The 17372-nt window shown below is 42.6% G+C and overlaps 1 protein-coding gene across 7 annotated transcripts in view; it reads left to right on the top strand.

Moving 5' to 3' along the window:
- Positions 1–17372, top strand: part of CHERP (calcium homeostasis endoplasmic reticulum protein) — a 155827-nt gene that overhangs the window by 19691 nt on the left and 118764 nt on the right. For 5 of the 7 annotated variants that reach the window (XM_033955331.1, XM_033955330.1, XM_033955325.1 and 2 more), the window contains 2 exons: positions 1162–1335; positions 13033–13190. In XM_033955331.1, coding sequence (XP_033811222.1) covers positions 1162–1335; positions 13033–13190 — 332 coding nt within the window. The remainder of the gene's footprint in view (positions 1–1161; positions 1336–13032; positions 13191–17372) is intronic. The other 2 variants (XM_033955329.1, XM_033955332.1) reach the window with 1 other exon arrangement.

Below are 17372 nucleotides of genomic sequence, written 5' to 3'. Positions count from 1 at the left end.
GGAGACACTGAAAACAATTTGTTTGTGCACTATTTTGTATGTTTGTGATATACAAGGAAGGAATTGAAAACTCATTTGTATAAGCCATTTAATTAATGTGGAATACTTTTCTAGGTAAGATATATGTAATTAGATATTCTGATAGAAGATAGATGTGATGGCTGACATGTTGCTTTCAATGTTATATCTAAGAGCTTATGTATGTGCTTTTAATGTAATCTGCTTATGTTTTAAGTGGAATAGAAATTTTAAAGTAAATAATGATGGAACTGTTGTAACCACTGTCCAGAGCTTTTTACTCTGTATCATAGTGTGTTTTGAGAAGTGGGAACTGCTTAGTAGTTACTGAAATTTTCTCTCTTCAAAAAATGTTTCATAGTATTGTTGGTGTTCTCTGTATATGTATATTTTAAGGAGTTTTGTTTGTTATACCGTAATAGGCATACATAAGAATATTCAGGTAACTGGGATATGATGCTCATAATGTCAGTTTTATATAATGAAACATCTTAATAGGAGTCATGGGGGAAGGTACAGTTGAGATATATAGAAAGAGAAGATTGGTAGGATAAATGTATTGGGGATAAATGAGTAGCTGCATGAAGACAAATTAAATGTATGCGGAACTAGTCTTAAGGTATATGGCAAGCTAGTCCAGATGCGCTCAGAATTTTTAGCTTTGACGTCAAAGGTACCTAAATGTAATTCATTTGTAAAAAGTGAAGATGATCACCATGCTATTATTGTATAATTATTACTTGCGTATTAGTGAACTGGATTTTTTTTCCCCATATATGCATTGTTTTCAATTGTCAGATGTAGAACATTAAGTATATTTTCATGGTATACAAGTTTCCAAGTTTATTAAAATTTACTACCCCGCGCTTTGGGGAAACATGCAGCGTTTGTTGGAATAAACTAACACTTAAATTGGCTGTCTGAAGTGGAATGAATGCCAGAGTTCATTATAAATTGTTGATGTAGATATAGTTTGGTGTAGGCCATATAACGTTGGCCTTTCTTTACTTTTTAAATAATTCTAAATATATATTGATATGTAAGATTGTTTTCAATTAAAATACAAAAACACTTTTGACACTCAAAGACTGATATAAGTTTGCTTGAACACTGGACTTATGAATATTTTTTTCCTCTGCACAGACCAGGAGTTGCGGAATGTCATCGATAAACTCGCACAGTTTGTGGCCCGGAATGGGCCCGAGTTTGAGAAGATGACCATGGAAAAGCAAAAGGAAAACCCCAAATTTTCATTCCTCTTTGGAGGAGATTTTTATAACTATTATAAATACAAGCTAGCCCTGGAGCAACAGCAGAGTAAGTCTTAATATAATATGCTTATTATCAGAAATAAGAGAGATTGCTGGCAATGATGAAGACTTGCTGGAACAGTCCTGACATGTTGCTATGTATTTCAAGCAACTTATTTTTTTTTATCTAGGATTGAGAATTATGTTAATTAATAGCACTTTTGACTGGTTGTTCTGTAGTTTTCTCATCATATCCCGAGCTAGTCTTGATTCCCTTCATCTTCTCTCACTCTGTCCTTGCCTTCCTGGCAGTGTTTTGGACATGTTGATTGTCTTTTGCAGGATGTTCCCAGCACATACTGTGGCTTGTTAGTGCATTGACATTTTGTGGATATCCTTTTCTGTTCAGGAGAGTGAACTTTAGCAAAGTATAGCATATTCAGTTGTGACCCTTGACAACAGTACTCAAGACATTTTTTTTTTAAAGAGAAATGTTCAGCAGGCATCAACTAGTTCTGATTACAAATTTTTTTAATTCATTCCTTTGTGCTGTGCTCTGAGAAGGTATGGCTATACTTTTAATCTGGGGCAAGTAATGTTATCTGTAAGGCAAAAGATAGTACTAGCTAATAGGATTTTAAGAAGGATTTTTCCCACAGGTACAGAGAGAGAGAACATATGTCCTGTGCTCCAACATCCAAGAGGCAAATAGTGCAGTCAGAGTGAAGGAGTGGCCTTTGTAGTTAATGCAGCAGACTGAAAATCAAGGAAGCCTTTGGTTTAAATTCAGCTTCTTCCACTGACCCTGTTATAACCTTGGGCAAGTCACTTTTCTCTCCATTGCCTCAGGTTAAACTTACTACTGTACTACTATTACTGTTTATTATTTCTATAGCGCTCAAAAAGCGTATGCAGCGCTGTACATATTAACATATAATAGACAGTCCCAGCTCAGAAGAACTTGCAATCGAATTTAGACAGGACATTACAGGGTTGGGGAGATTAAGGTAGAGGAAATGATACAATGGGTATAGGTATCTGACAGCAGTGAGTGGGAGTTAGATTGTGAGGCCAACTATACCAACTGTTCCTCTGCTTGAGTTGCAAAGTTGAGTAATCCAAAAGGCCATTTGTAGAAAAGAAAAATTCAAACTTCACAGTGATTGGCTCTGCTTTGTCCATTACCACTTGGGAAAATATATATTGGCGTTAATAAGGGAAATTTGCTGAAAACATTGAATGTTGTACTAATATACAGCAGAAGTCATAGACAAAGAAGTAAGGATTTAAGAGGATTTACAAGTAGAATTGTCATTCTCTACATATATCCATAGTATGTTCTTCTCTTTAATACAATGTGTAGTTCTAGTCACCCCAATTGGAAAAGATGCAGGGAAGGACAGAGAGGATTGGATACTTCTGGTTAGAATTGAAAATGCTTTCTGTTTCCTGACTTACAAAGAAGGTTATAGAACATCCAAATTCTAGTGCTGCCTCTGCACCCAGAGGTTTTGTGATCAAATCCTAGGGCTGGTCCTTGTGACCCTTGACAAATCACTTAATTCTCCATTGCTCCAGGTACAAAATAAGTACCTGTACATTGTATGTAAGCCGCTTTGACTGTGGTTGTATAACTGCAATAAGGTGGTATACAATTCCCAATCCTTTTCCCTTTCTTGGGCATAAGGTTGCGTTAATTATTGAAGTCTTGAAGATGGTTTTCCCTGATTTGTTCCTATCACATGTGTGGTTGATCTTATTCATAAGCATCCTTTCTTCTGGAACAGCAGTTGCCTTTTTCTTCCATTTGTATTCTTTGAACAATGCTATATATCTGTTGGTCTTTTGATGTCTACAGTCTGGTTTTGAACCCCTCCTCCTTGCAACTAATTCTTCAGTCTTTTATAATATGTTGTGATGTGGTGTAAGCAAATGTTTATGTCCATAATCAGCAGAGTACACATTCTACTATAGTTCTGGTTGTCATATCTCACAAAAAACTGGAAAACATTGAGTATAGCAGCTAAAATAAAATAAGGGATGGAATTGCTTGCTTATTAAGAAAGGCCAAATAGGATGTCTTCAGCTTAGAAATGAAAATTTAGAAGGGAACAAGTTTATAGGAAAGGATTATTTATTTTATCAGATATTTATTTATTTGGATTTATTTACTTAAATAACAGACAATTACAGGAATTACTAGAACATTCCATGAAACTAACTGGTTTAATGAAAAAACATGTCCTGAAATGTGTTTATAATCTGCAGTGCACAATTCAGTTTTGGTATCTGGAAGATAGGCCCATGAATTACTAGCCAGACAGATTTAGGTACAGTATCTTTACCACTTTTGTGATATAATGGACCTGAATGTCTCTGCCTTTGAAAACTTATCAAAAATCTATTGTTAGTCCTTTATTTTTGTTTTACTTCTATTACCTTTTGATTACTTCTATTACCTTTTGATTATCAGCTGTAATGGACATCGCAGACAATGTCCATTCCTGATTCAAATCTTTTCTCTCTCTCCAGTCTTTTCAAATTGCAATCAGTAATAATCTTTCCCTAGCAACAGCAGCAGATGAATCCAGAGACCAATGGGATAGCCCACATCTACCAGCAGGTGGAGATAGAGAAACTGATTAACAGGTGGTCCTATTGGCTGGCACTCCTCCTGTTTATCCAGTATGCTCTATCTCCCAGCAGGGGAAGGTCGCTATTCAACTAGCTCCTGGATTCTAGCTGTGACTGGCATCTTATTTTCTCCTGTTGAGGTTTTCTCTTCCGTGAGATTTTGGTTCTGTTTCTCCTGTTGAGGTTTTCTCTTCAGTGAGATTTTGGTTCTGTTTCTCCTGTTGAGATTTTCTCTTCAGTGAGACAGGGGTGTCCGGCTGAACGGTGCCGGCTTTAGGGGTTACATCTGGGCCCCCCCAGGTCCCTGCCTCAGTTCCCCCTTTTTTCTTCTTTCCCTTATTAAAAAAGGGGGACATTGCAGTTAGTTTTCTGCCCTGCACATGTTCGGCAATGGCATTTGGGCTTCTGCTGACACTAATCACAAGGTTGTGAGTATGTGTTTACTTCTTCTGGTGTTTGAACTGCAGGACGCTTATTTTGTTAAGCGCTGAGTTTTTCTTTTTGGTGCGGTGGAATTGGCTTTCTCGGGGTTGCATCTGTGAAGGGCTACTCTCAATTGAGGGAGCCAGTGCTTTCCCGCGCATTTGGGGTGCGAGCTTCCTTTCCTTTCCTTCCCTGGCGCTGGTTCTGCTGCGTTGGTCGGTTTCTGGGGCTCACTCTGCTCAGCAGTATAGCGGCCGGGGGGGTGCCGCGTACTTGGACGGCTCCCGGTGTTGCCTTGGGGCGCTGCATGTTTGCGCGGCTCTCGGGGTGGTGAGGATGGCTCCCGATGTGTTCTTCTGAGACTGTCCGGAAGCCGGGGCTTTGCAGAGCGCATGTGGCCCGTGGGGGTTCTCCAACGCTGTTGAGACCCAACCGCCTTTCATATGTTTCCTCCCCCGGGGTGTATTTTATTCACGGTGAGCCTCGGCTGTGTGTTGCTATGTCAGCACGGGCCTCCGGGACTGTTTTCTGCAGTGCTGTTTTTGGTGCCGGCATATTTTGGCGCGAAACTGTCACGCGCTTGAGTCTCCTTCACCGCAGCGTTCAGAGGGTTGTGTTGTGTAGTTGGCTGTCTCAGAGCGTGCCGCGGCTTATCCCTTTACGGGGTCATCTGAGTCGGTGCCGTTGCCACAGCTTTGTTCGTTGTTGCAGTGGTCAAGTTTGGTGTGTATGTGTGTTCCCCCAGCTTCTCTTGCAGAGCGGCGGCCTTTTGATCTTGGGCCTGCTTTGTTCTGTCTCCAGGCACTTTCACATGTGATTCTGCCCTGGATTGGCCACATGTACTCAGTTCTCCGGAATGGATTGGCAGGCAGCACAGCGAAGTGGGGGGGGGGGGGGGGGGGGGGAGGCCAGGGAGTGCCCACGTTTCATTCGGGTGGTTCTTTCTCTCTCTAGAGGTCCCTGACTAGTGGGACTGTGTGTGTGTGTGTGTGTGTGTGCCGGTTTCCCTGATTTTTCTGCCTATGGGCAGTGCTGCGTGTGTCTGGTAGTGCTGCGGAACTGCTTTATGTCCCTATGGTGCGGTTCTAGGGGCTTGAGCCGCCTTGGTTACTGTGAAAAAGAATTAAAAAAAAATAAAAAAAAGACACCCAAACAAGGTTGCCCTTTGGGGGTGGTTGGTTTTTGGAGCACCTTGCATGCAGTTTAAGTTACTGCAGGCTGCCGCAGTTTCCTATTGTTTTTTCAGTCTTCCGTCTTGGTCATTACTACATTGCGAGTATAGTTGGGTTTCAGGAGTGTTCCTTTCTTCTTTGCTGAAATTGTGATTGTCCTCCAGCACGTTTTATGACCGCTGCTGCACTTTGTGGGGGTAATTTCTTCCGCTGTCAGCTCTTTCAGCTTTCTCATGGACAGGGAGCTGTCATATGGGCAGGTCACGACGCTTTTGTCTGTTACCTGTTAAGTTGCTGTTGTTTTCCAAAGGGCGGTAGATACAGCCTCTTGATTGCATCTAGTACGTTTTCCCTTTAAAGGCCATACGTATTTCGCTCACGTTGCATGGAGTTAGTACTGTTTTCATGGGTTACATTACGAACCTTGATTTTTTTCCTAGGAGAATTTCTTTCTTCTTCCAGTTCCTACAGTGCTCATCCTGCTGTTTACTGACCTTTTGCACTTCATTCTGAGGGGATCTTAACTTCTTCCAAGGCCTCGTCAGGCTTTCTCATGAGGGAGTAGTCGTTATACTGGAGAAAAAAAAAAAAATCAGGTCAGGGGGCTATGAACATTTTTCAGGATGCTTGCACCTTTGCATCCTCCTCAGGTTTCCAGTTCGTTCATGGAGTCTCTCTGTTTTGTGTTTCTCTTTGAAGTGTTACTGGTCCTCAGGACGGTTATTGTAGTTCTTAGGGAACCACTTACTGCATGGTGGCCAAGACGGGGGCATTGGGCAGGCTGGATCCCATTCTGCTGCATTAGTTTCTCAGGGTTACACATTTCTGCTGACAACCTGGGAGTATATTTACATTTTCTCTATGGACTCCGAATCGGCACTAGGTTTGCCTGCCTCTCTTGGAGCGGCGCTTTCGGTTTTGGCACATGCCATTTCGCCTACCCAAGGATTCACAAACGTTTTAGATGATGTGGGCGGTGGTACCGTTTTGGCGCTACCAGGCGATTCATCTAATTTCTTCTTGACTGCCTGCTTGATTCGGACTACTTCCAGTCGGGCCATTTGACTGACAAGAAAAGGGTGGTTTCTTTTCCTCAGTTCTTTACACGTGCATCTTCGAATTTGCAGCTCTCTTTTCTCCTGTACTATTTATAGGTATATCGGGATGATGCTTTTAGTCATATAAGAGAGACATGTGTTTCTTTCCGGAGACTTGGGCATGGGGTCTCGGTCTCAGATTGGCATTCTTCTTCGCTTACCATGTTGAAGAGTATGGGATTCTGTACAGGTTCTAGGATCCATATTGCTGACTCCACTGGGAACTTCGGCTTGCTTTCCCCTTCTAACGCTACAGCAGTTGCTTTGGTTCCAGTGGTTCCCGGTATCTCAGGGCTCCAATTATTTGGTATGCTCCTCCTGCATCGCTCTGTATGATTTGGTGGCTCAGCGAGATGTCTCTTTTCAAGGCATGCCTCAGTCTTTGCTGGACTAGCTCATGACCACCGACCATTCCGGGCTGTCGGGTTTGGGAGCTCGATGGCTTCCATCCTCAGCTCCAGGAGTCTGGTCTTCAGAGGCAACTCAGTACTTGTTCATTCTTCTACTCTTGAGCAGGGTCAGGCTATCTTTCTGGAGCTTCAGATCATTCTTCCGGAATGCCACTGAGGGTCCTTTTGGTCAGTATTAGGATGGGGGTATTTCTCTACAGCTTGGGTAGTAGGTGTTGTGCTCAGTTGGCAGGTGAAGTTGTTCTGCTTCAGTGGGTGTACTCTCATCTTCATCTTCTGTTGGCAGATCCTTTTTTGGATCAGGATGTGAGTTTGGATAGACTTTCTCTCTGCGGAATCTGAGCATGGCCCATTTCTTGTATGTTAAAGTGTACAGCGCTGTGTGCGCTCGGGCAAGTGTGCATGTTAGTAATAGTGTAATCTTCTGCATCTTGGATGTTGAGATTTGTGGCTCTGGCATTCTAGCTCTTTTTATGGACGTGAGATCTCCTGGAACTAGACCTCATGGCCTCGTCTCTCAATTCTAAGCTTCCTAGCTTCTTCGGCGGGCCCAGGGAGTGGGAGTTAGAGGGGGTAGCTGCATGGCTCCTTTCTCGCCTCTGCCTTCTCTTTTTCAGTGTTTTCCGCTGGCTGATGATGGCTTGGATTTGCCATCTCGAGCTCGCTTTCCGGGCAGTAAGGGAATTTTTCAAGTACCTTTCTTATTTCTAATCTTAATGTATATTTTCTGTAAACCGCTTAGAACCTAACGGATGTAGCGGTATATAAGAAATAAATTACATTACATTACATTACATTACACTGTATTGGTAGAATCTCTGGATTGGCGGGCCATCCTTACTATGCGGATTTGATGAGTCTTTCGACAGCCGGACTAAGACATTTCCTGGTATCTCCAACTTTGCTCGCCTAGGGTCCGATCTACATGGATATTTGTACTACTTTAGTATTATGACCTAGCTTTTTGGACAGGTCTTGGCTGACATGTAAGGGTTATGCGAAGCAGGTTGTTTCTTCTTTTACCCAGGTGCTACGGACATCTTCTCCTGTGGCTTCTGCTTCCTTTTGGAGGTTTTTTCCTTTCTTGGGTGCTTCTTAGGGTTTGAACCACTCCAGAGTTCCTTTTTGGGCACGAGTGTATTGCCGAGGGCTTAGCGTTCAATTCCCTTCGGCTTCTAGTGCCATTCTTGGCTTGTTACAAGGGCTAGATATATTGCTCTTCACTTACTTCTCAGCTTCATGTAGTTCAGTTCCTACACAGAGTGCGGTATCTTCATGCACCTCTTAGGAAGCCTGGTTTGGAGTACAATCTTCACGTACTTCTTCTCAGTTTACCGAAGGCTTCATTTCATCCTTGTCTTTTGGGACTCTGAAGGGCTGTGCCGTTGAACATGGGGTTTCTTGTGGCCATGGCTTCAGCTCTGCAGTTTTCTATGTTGCAGGCCTTGTTCAGCGGGGATTCCTATTTCTGATTTCCGAAATATGGGGTATCAGTTTGGATAGTACCACTATTTCCTTCTAGGGGGGGTGTCATCCTTTCTTTTATGTCATGCCCACTTTTCCTTCCTTCTTCCTGGGAGGAGAACTTGGGAGCAGTGCTTTTATTCACTGCATTTTTTGGTACGTACGTAGCGTTGTCCGCGAGCTTGGTTTCTAATGACTTTTAGTTGTCTATATCTCCATTTTGTATTCTTTAAGGGACGCCTCAAATGTATGGCAGCGTCCGAAGCCTCCATCGCTCGATGGGTCCAGGAGAACATTCTTTATGCTTGCTTGCTGGCAGGGAAGCGGTTGGCGAAAGAACTTCATGACCATTCCGCTGGAGCGATGGCTACTTCTTGGGCTCGGCCCAGAGGTTTTTTCCTTGGAGGAGATTTGTCTCGCGGCTACTTGGTCTTCCGGGAGTGCTTTCTCTCCGCATTTCTGCTTGGATGTGGGGGCGCATGCGGTAGGGGTGTTTTGTGCTTCGGTTGTTGCAGAGGCGGCGTTTGCTTCCCACCCAGATTGTGGATTGCTTTGCTACATCCCATTGGTCTCTGGATTCATCTGCTGCTGTTGCTAGGGAAGGAAAAATTATGTTCTTACCTGTTAATTTTCTTTCCCTTAGACGCAGCAGATGAATCCAGAGCCCCACACTTTCTAGTTATTGACTCTTGGTTTTCTCTTTTGCAACTTTCGCAGTTTGTTATTTGGGTGGATTGTTTTCTGTATTATTTCATTTTGAGATTTATTATGGGAAATAAGTTTTTTACATGCTATGCCTATTGATGGTTACGGATGCTTGGGCAAGGAGCTATACTGGATAAACAGGAGGAGTGCCAGCCAATAGGACCACCTGTTAATCAGTTTCTCTATCTCCGCCTGCTGGTAGATGTGGGCTATCCCATTGTCTCTGGATTCATCTGCTGCGTCTAAGGGAAAGAAAATTAACAGGTAAGAATATAATTTTTCCTTCTGTTACATACAGTCATATGAAAAAATTAGGACACCCCATGAAATATTCAGTTCTTTCTTTAGAAATGTTCACATATCGATGTCAGATATTTTTTTTTTATTTATCTCTGGAAAAGAAAGTGATGTAATTGCAGGTAAACAACAAAAATGTTCCTTGATTTACTCATGAAACAAAAGCACACCTCCCGTGCAAGTTAAATTTGTGCAGTCTCTTTCTGATTGTAGAGGCATGCACTTTCACATCAACAGTAGCAAGAGCCTGCTGTAGGTCCCGTGATGACATTTTAGGGTTTTTGGAGACTTCTTTTAGCATCTTTCGGTCTGTTGTGGGGGTCAACTTGCTTGGATGGCCAGACCTGGGCATGTTGGCAGTTGTTTGGAAAGGCCTCCACTTGTACACTATTTTCCGGACGGTGGAATGGCTAATGTCAAATTCTTTTGAGATTTTTTTAAATCCCTTACTAGACTTATAAGCTGCTACAATCTTCTTTCTGAAGGCTTCAGACAGTTCTTTTGATCTCTCCTTGGTGTTCACTCTCACCACAGCAGTCATGAGCACACCAAACTAAATGTCTGAGGTTTAAATAGGGCAAACCTCTTTGAAAATGCCGAGTAACGATGTTCCAATCATGTGCACCTGATACGATACACCTCTGTGTGATTTGAGCCACTTTAAGTGGGAGGATATGGGTGTCCTAATTTATTCCTCAGTTAGAATACACATTTTTGTGGATATCTTTTGTTTCATGAGTAAATCAAAGAACGTTTTTGTTGTTTACCTGCAATTACATCACTTTCTTTTCCAGAGATAAATAAATAAAAGATATGACATTGATATGTGAACATTTTTTAAGAAAGAACTGAATATTTCATGGGGTGTCCTAATTTTTTCACATGACTGTATAACGCAGGAATCTGTACTTTAGTTATTGATTCCCAGCACTATCTCCCAATTTGACATTTGCTCGTAGATGCTTCTAGGCCTCTTTTCATGCTAGCAGAAACAATATGTCTGCTGAGCAGTTGTAGTTCAGATTATCTGCACAATGTATATAAAATAGGGTTTATGATTGCACGTGTTTCCTGTGCTCTGAGAGAACTGCATAAGAGAGTGCGTTTTTACAGATGTATTTGTACCTTTGCTGCATCAGTTGTAAGGCAGGACACTGAGTTATCCTTATTCTTTAAGGCTGCAGAGCCTTATGTAACATTTTGGAATACCTGCTGAGAAACTTTGGCATAGATTCTTTAAGCGGTACCATTTTTTTAGGCACTGGTAGGAGCCTAAGCTCAGTGAAAAATGCTGTTTAAACAACATTTTAAACTGAATTTCAAGGCGCCTATTGGAACCATAGTCATGCTTCTATAGGGACTTTATGCCAACTAACACCACTGTAGGTGTGGCTAACATTGGAAGTGGCGTTAGACACTGTAAAGCACCTACAGAGGTGCGATTCACACCAAGGTAGGCTCCAGAAATGTAGGTCAGGAAAAACCTTGCCTATATTTCTGGGAGCAAGTTAGGTGCTATTTTAATTATTCAATGGCTGACATCAGAAATCACATGTGAAAAGGTTCTATTGAAAGTGATAAGAATTTTTGGGAAAAATCACATTGATAAATGCCTGTTAGTGATCACCCAAGTTAATGCCTTTCTAATGCACATAAATTTTTAGATTTAATTAACAGGAAGAAAAAAATAAAAAATAAAACCAGGGTTTTTTGACTAATGATGATGATCATGGCCCCATTAAAGTGTTTTTGCTTTTAACACTTCAAACACTTGGGCGTTTCAGGTCTTTCCTTGGATAGCTTTGCGATATAATTAAAATCGGAAGCATTAATAACAGATACTATCATATCCATTATTATTTTGCCTTATGGTTATTTTTGGATATTTGTAAATTTCCACTAATATTCTTGGAGTCTGGACAACTAACATCGTGGTCTTGGTCAATTTAGTTTGCTTTGGATCATTCCCAGTTGTATGTTCGACATCTTTTTCTCATGACTCCTATATTTGGATTGTGCTCCCTGTCATAGAGGCCATTTGTGCTCCTCTCTTCAGCACAGTTTATGGTATGGCATAGTATGGGTATAGTATTAGTTAAGGCCTATTTTTAATAGTAACTCTCACGCAACCAGAAACTACTTTTATCCGGCATCTACCAAACCCCATGGGTGTTGGTTAACTGAGAGTCTACTGTAGTCATATTTCAGCTCTAACATGTGTGACTGGGGCCAGTTTAGTGCTCGACGTTGTTATTGAACCCCATTTTAGGCCTAGAATAATTGACTAACCTCTACTTAACAGGGTCTTTTATATTGTAGATTTTGAGGAGGTGGGGAGAGGGTCTTGGTAAAGTTTATTTGCATCTCTTTAACTCTATGTATATCATAATACAGATATAGGGCTCCTTTTACAAAGATGCGCTAGCGTTTTTAGCATGCGCTACCCGAAAAACTACCGCTTGCTCAAGAGGAGGCGGTAGCAGCTAGCGCGCGCTATTCCTCACGTTAAGGCCTAACGCACCTTTGTAAAAGGAGCCCATAGTGTTTGCACAGTTTAAGTAATTAATTAAAGTTTAGAGAATAAATATCAAGCAGCAAATCTTGTAACTAGACAGATTAAAATTAAGTATAAAATCAAAGAACAGTTATCAGTGTTGTGGTTCAGGTCTTGCAAGGAGAGCACATGGATTGGATACTGAAATAAAACCAAAATAAGTAAAAGTAGGATATAAGTTTTTATCCCCCTTCTTTACAAAGCTATGCTAGTGTTTTTAGTGGCGGCTGTAGTGGTAACAGCTTGGATGCTCAGAGGAATTCTATGAGCGGCAAAGCTGTTACTGCGGCAGCTAGTGCTAAAAACACTAGTGCAGCATTATAAAGGAGGGGGTAAGTTTTTATATATATGTGTGTTAAATTTATTGAATATATTCATGAACTAACATTGACCCTTTGGCTCAAAAACAAATTTTCTCATTATGAAACCATTAAAATGGTTTTTATTTGGTTCTGAGTTCTCCAAAGAATGCCAGCAAAGTGTTTGTGTATGCATCTTCTCATTATCTTGGCTTTCTGTGTGCTATGATGGAATTCATTGCAAACAGTGGCTAGAAAGAACTTACCACTGAACCCTGGTTACTGTGCCAAGAAGGATAATACCGAATATTTATTCAATTTGATTTGTACTCATCACATTGATTTAAATTCAAATATGAATAATCCAGGGCTCTTTTGTGCCAATCATACTGAAATACAAACTGATTTGACATTGCTTCTTTAATTTGTTATTTTAAAGCCCAATGCCCATTATTTGTATTCGGTATTTGTGTTCAGCCAAATAATAATTTTCATTATTTGTATATTGTTTGTATACATTATTTGGTATAGCTCTGGTGACAAGACCCTATCCTGGTTTTCTGCCTCTAGCTGATTGGTTTGGACACTTCACCAAAGTGATGTACCAGTGCTAAGGGCAGAGTTCGGGAGTGAAACCAGAGAGGAAGTTAAAGTACTTTTCTGTTGCTTTTGGTTGCAGCTTAATTTCTTCTCCTTTTTTTTTTGGTAGTACTCTGCAAACAGACACAGGACAGAGATCTCTCATCGGCTTTGCCTCCAGTGACAACTGTTACACCCACACAGGGTACAGTGTCTTTAGAGGAGCTCATCCAGCAAAGTCAGTGGAATATGGAGCAGCAAGAGCAGCAGCTCCTTACAATGCGACAGGTAGGTGACTTCCCCAGTTATGCCTGACCTGGTCAGACAGTTTCTCTCCCTGGACTTAATGATGTTGATTTGAATTATCAGGAGGAAAGCTGTCACCTCTAATACCACTACTACTGCTGCTGTTTGTTTCTCTTGTGCTACTAGAAGCACAGTATGGATACTTAAAAAGGCACCCCTCTTCTGTATGGGCCACATTGCTGCATATGGGAGAAGCCTTCCACACTATAGAAATAAGACAGAAGATATCTTTTTCAGACTAAGCTCTCAACCCTGCTGTAACCTCACTCTATATTTATCTAAGACAATTTTAGTACTGCTTGGCTTTTTAATTCTTCCTTACCCAGTGCCTCGTATTGCTCCTAATTTGTATCTTTTGTGGATAATTAAGGTTATTCTAGTGCAGTGTTTTTCAACATGCGGTATGCGTACCCTTGGGGGTACATGGCTTGGCCGCCACTGCCAAGGATCCCTTCCTGCCCACCTGCTGCTGCAGCTGCTTCTGGGGATCCCTCCTTGCCCGCCGGCGCATTGCTGAAGCCGCTTCCAGGGATCCCTCCCTGTCCGTCTGCCCACTGCTGAAACCTCTTTTGGGGATCCCTCCCTGCCTGTATGAATGCCTGCCGCACCACCTCCCCACCCTCGAATCCAACCCTGTTACTTCGTTGGAGCTGGACTGTCTCCCTCGTCCCCCAGCAGCACACTATGCAGAGACATAGGCAGCGACTCATGTGTGTAGCTGACCTGCAACCTTCTCTCCGACGTCAGAATTGATGTCAGAGGGAAGGATTTTGGACCAGCCACGTGCAGCATGTGAATGGCTGCATTCGTGTGAATAGCTGCTAGGGGAGGATGGAGCGAGTCCGGCTCCGACAGAGTAACAGGGATGGCTTCGGAGGTGGGGGATGTGTGGCTGGCAGGCAGGCAGGGATCCCCGGCAGCTTTTGTGGACAGGTCAACTTCAGGGGAGGGGGGCATGCAGGGAGCCCCTGCAGCTTCTATGTATGGGTTGACTTTGGGGGGTGGGGGTGGGCGGGGCAGGCAGGGATCCCCAGATGTACAACTTAATTTTGGGAGGCAATGAGGGGGAGGGGGCATAAACTCGACACAGAAAGAAAGGGGGCATGAACATGGGACACAGAATGGAGAGAGGAATGGGTCACTATCTTGAGACATGGGGCAGGGAATAGAAAGGGAGAATTGTTGAGCATGAGTGTGATTGAGAAATATAGTGCACATGGGGAAAGGAAGAAAGACAAATTGGACATGGAGAGATGAGTGAGGTAGAGAAGCATGGGGGATGAGAGGGATAAATGTTTTATATGATGGTAGAGAGGGACCAGAGGGACAGATTAAAGGGGATGCAAGAAGGAGGAATGTTAGACATAGTGATGGAGGGAGAGATGTGGCATGGTGTTGGAGAGGGGTGAGAGAAGGAGAAATGACATGGGGCTGGTGGGCAGTGGTGAAAAATGCTGCACATGATCTGAGGATGAGAGAGGGAGAATGTTGGATGTGGCAGTAGAGGGGTGGGAGAGATGTCTGGATCTCTCAAGACAGATGGACAATGAAAGAGAGAGAGGGAGACTTATTGCTAATAGGGGTGGAGGAGAAAGGAAGAAAAGTTGGACTCATGGAGGGACAGAGAGAGATGTTGGTTGGGAAAGGGAATGAGGTCCGAGGAGAGGAAGCGTTCAGGAGGCAGAAAGTGTTGGACTCATGGAGAGAGTGAGAGATGGATGGGGAGGGAAGGAGAAATGTCACATTCAGGGGAAGGGGGAGAAGGCAGAGAGTAAAAAGTTAAACTCATGGAGGGACAGAGAGAGATGGAGAATGGAATGAGGTCTGGAGGAGAGGAAGCATGCAGGAAGCAGAAAGAAATTAATATTGGATGCACAGTCAAAAGGAAGTGCAACCAGAAACTCATGAAATCACCAGACAACAAAGGTAGGAAAAATGATTTTATTTTCAATTTATTGATCAAAATGTATCAGTTTTGAGAATTTATATCTGCTGTCTATATTTTGCACTATATTTGTCTAATTTTCTATAGTTGTTACTGAGGTGACATTGCATATTTTAAAGTCATCTGCCCTGACCTCTTTGAAAAAAACTCCAAATATAAATGATCATTAACATTTTCTCTACGTATAGTGTGCTTTGTGGTTTTCTAATTTTGTGGTTACCATTATGTATTAATAAGATTATATTGTGTGTATATGAAAAATGGATGTTAGAAATTGCATTACAATTAGTACTATTATTATGGAGTCAGGGGTGAAGCTTGGGCGGAGGTACTCAGTTGTTATTTGTTAGGCTTAGGGCAGGGTTGCCCAAGTCCGATCCTTGAGATCTACTGGCAGGCCAGGTTTTCAGGATATCCACAATGAATATGCATGAGAGAGATTTGCCTTCACTGCCTTCTTGGTATGCAGATCTCTCTCATGCACGTTCATTGTGGATTTCCTGAAAACCTGGCCTGCCAGATCTCAAGGACCGGGACTTAGGCAGCCCTGGCTTAGGGGGTACTTAGCTTGAAGAAGTTGAGAAACACTCTTCTAGTGCAATAGGTGTGTCATTCTCCCTGTAGCTGCGAGCCTTTCAGAAGGAATCCACTCTGAATTTTTACTGTATTCCTCCTATGTCATACCCTACAGCTTTTTTCCTTCTGCTTGTGAGCATGAAGGAGTGTTTCTGTTCTGCTCTGCTTCTTTCTTTATTTTACTCGGGGGGTTGTGGTGTTTTCTTCAGTTTTTGGTGCTTAGAGCTCCCCTGTTCGAAGGTTCAGCTCAGTTGCGTGGAGAAGAAGCAGACTGTGGTTTGCAGCTACAGGCCAATCCCTTATGGTACCTGTTGGCCAGCCTGCAGAAGCATTTTTTTGGGAGCTTGAGGCTGTTCCTGCATAGCTTGCTCACCTACTGCTTTCAGGGTTTTGAGCACAGGCTATTAGGCACCCGTAGGAAGCTCAGCAGTGTCTCGCAGGGTATCAGCTGCGTTTTGTCTCCCCCATTGGTGTTTGGTGTGTTCACGGTCTACAGGGGTGGAGGCTCAGTCAGACACTGGTCAGACTGGCAGCCTGAAGATTCAGTGGTGGAAGAACACTTTATTTGAGGCAGGAATTTTCTTCCAAATCCAGCTACATTTTGAGTTGAGGCAGGCTGCAGCACATTGCCAGCACAGGTCACAGTGAGTAAGGCTGTTACAGTTTATGAAGAGAATAGGGGGTATGGAGGTCTATAAATGTTAAATTTTAAGGTTTCTGCATGTTCCTTTTTGTTCTCCCACCCCTAAAATCACAGGTTTTTATTTTTACTTTGAGCGTTTTTTGTGCCAAAATGCTGCTGGTGGCCATATTGGATTTTATCATTCTTTTTTTTCTAAGTTCTCTTATAGCTTCAAATCACCTTGTTTTGCCTCAAAACTGGCAGGGAGTCCTCCAGCATCTTTTCCCTAATTCATCCCAGGATTGTTCAAGTTGATTGCCTGAAGAGCATCCTTGCATCATGTGCTGCACAGCACGAGACGGGAGAGCGGGAGTTTCTGACGTAGCCTCACCTTGGCGCCCTAAGGCTGAGAAATAGGCAGAAAGCCCGTTTGTTTGAGCTATTTTTCTTTCTGGCTCCTGGAACTGCAGTCATCCTGCGCAGAAGGTCGAGGAGGCCGCAGAACCCAAGAGACGCAAGATGAAGTGTTCTGCCTAGCACGGTTTTCTCCCTTGAATTTATTATTTTAATGTGGATAGCTTTTCAGGAGAGCCATCCTTCAGAGAAGTCTAGCCCTAGCTTCTCCTATCTGCAGTGGATTATGTAACAGATGCTCTATATCATCAGAGTCATGAGCAAGGCTTCAGTTTATTAAATTTCAGCCCGCAGGATTCTCTGGATCAGGCAAAGGGCTGGTAACTCTTCCTTCAAAGCTACCCTCAGCAAACTCCCTTTCAAAGGGCAATTGTTGTTTGGGAAAGGTCTGGACGATTTCATGACTAGTGTAGTTGATCATCTTCAAAAATCTTTGCTTGATAACAGACCCAGAACCTCTAGAGCAGGGGTGCCAAAATCACACAAGGGGCTAAAATATAAAACACAGGACCAAATTTTTTATTAAGATACTTAGTGTTAGTAGAAGGATTCTGGGTTAGATGTACCTTTGGTCTGACCAAGTACAGCTCTTACGGTCTCATGTTCC

This window comes from Geotrypetes seraphini, chromosome 8, assembly GCF_902459505.1.
Source record: "Geotrypetes seraphini chromosome 8, aGeoSer1.1, whole genome shotgun sequence".
NCBI classification, from domain to species: Eukaryota; Metazoa; Chordata; class Amphibia; order Gymnophiona; family Dermophiidae; genus Geotrypetes; species Geotrypetes seraphini.
Note: the sequence above shows the minus strand (reverse complement) of the source record. Positions and strands in the feature narration are given on the sequence as shown.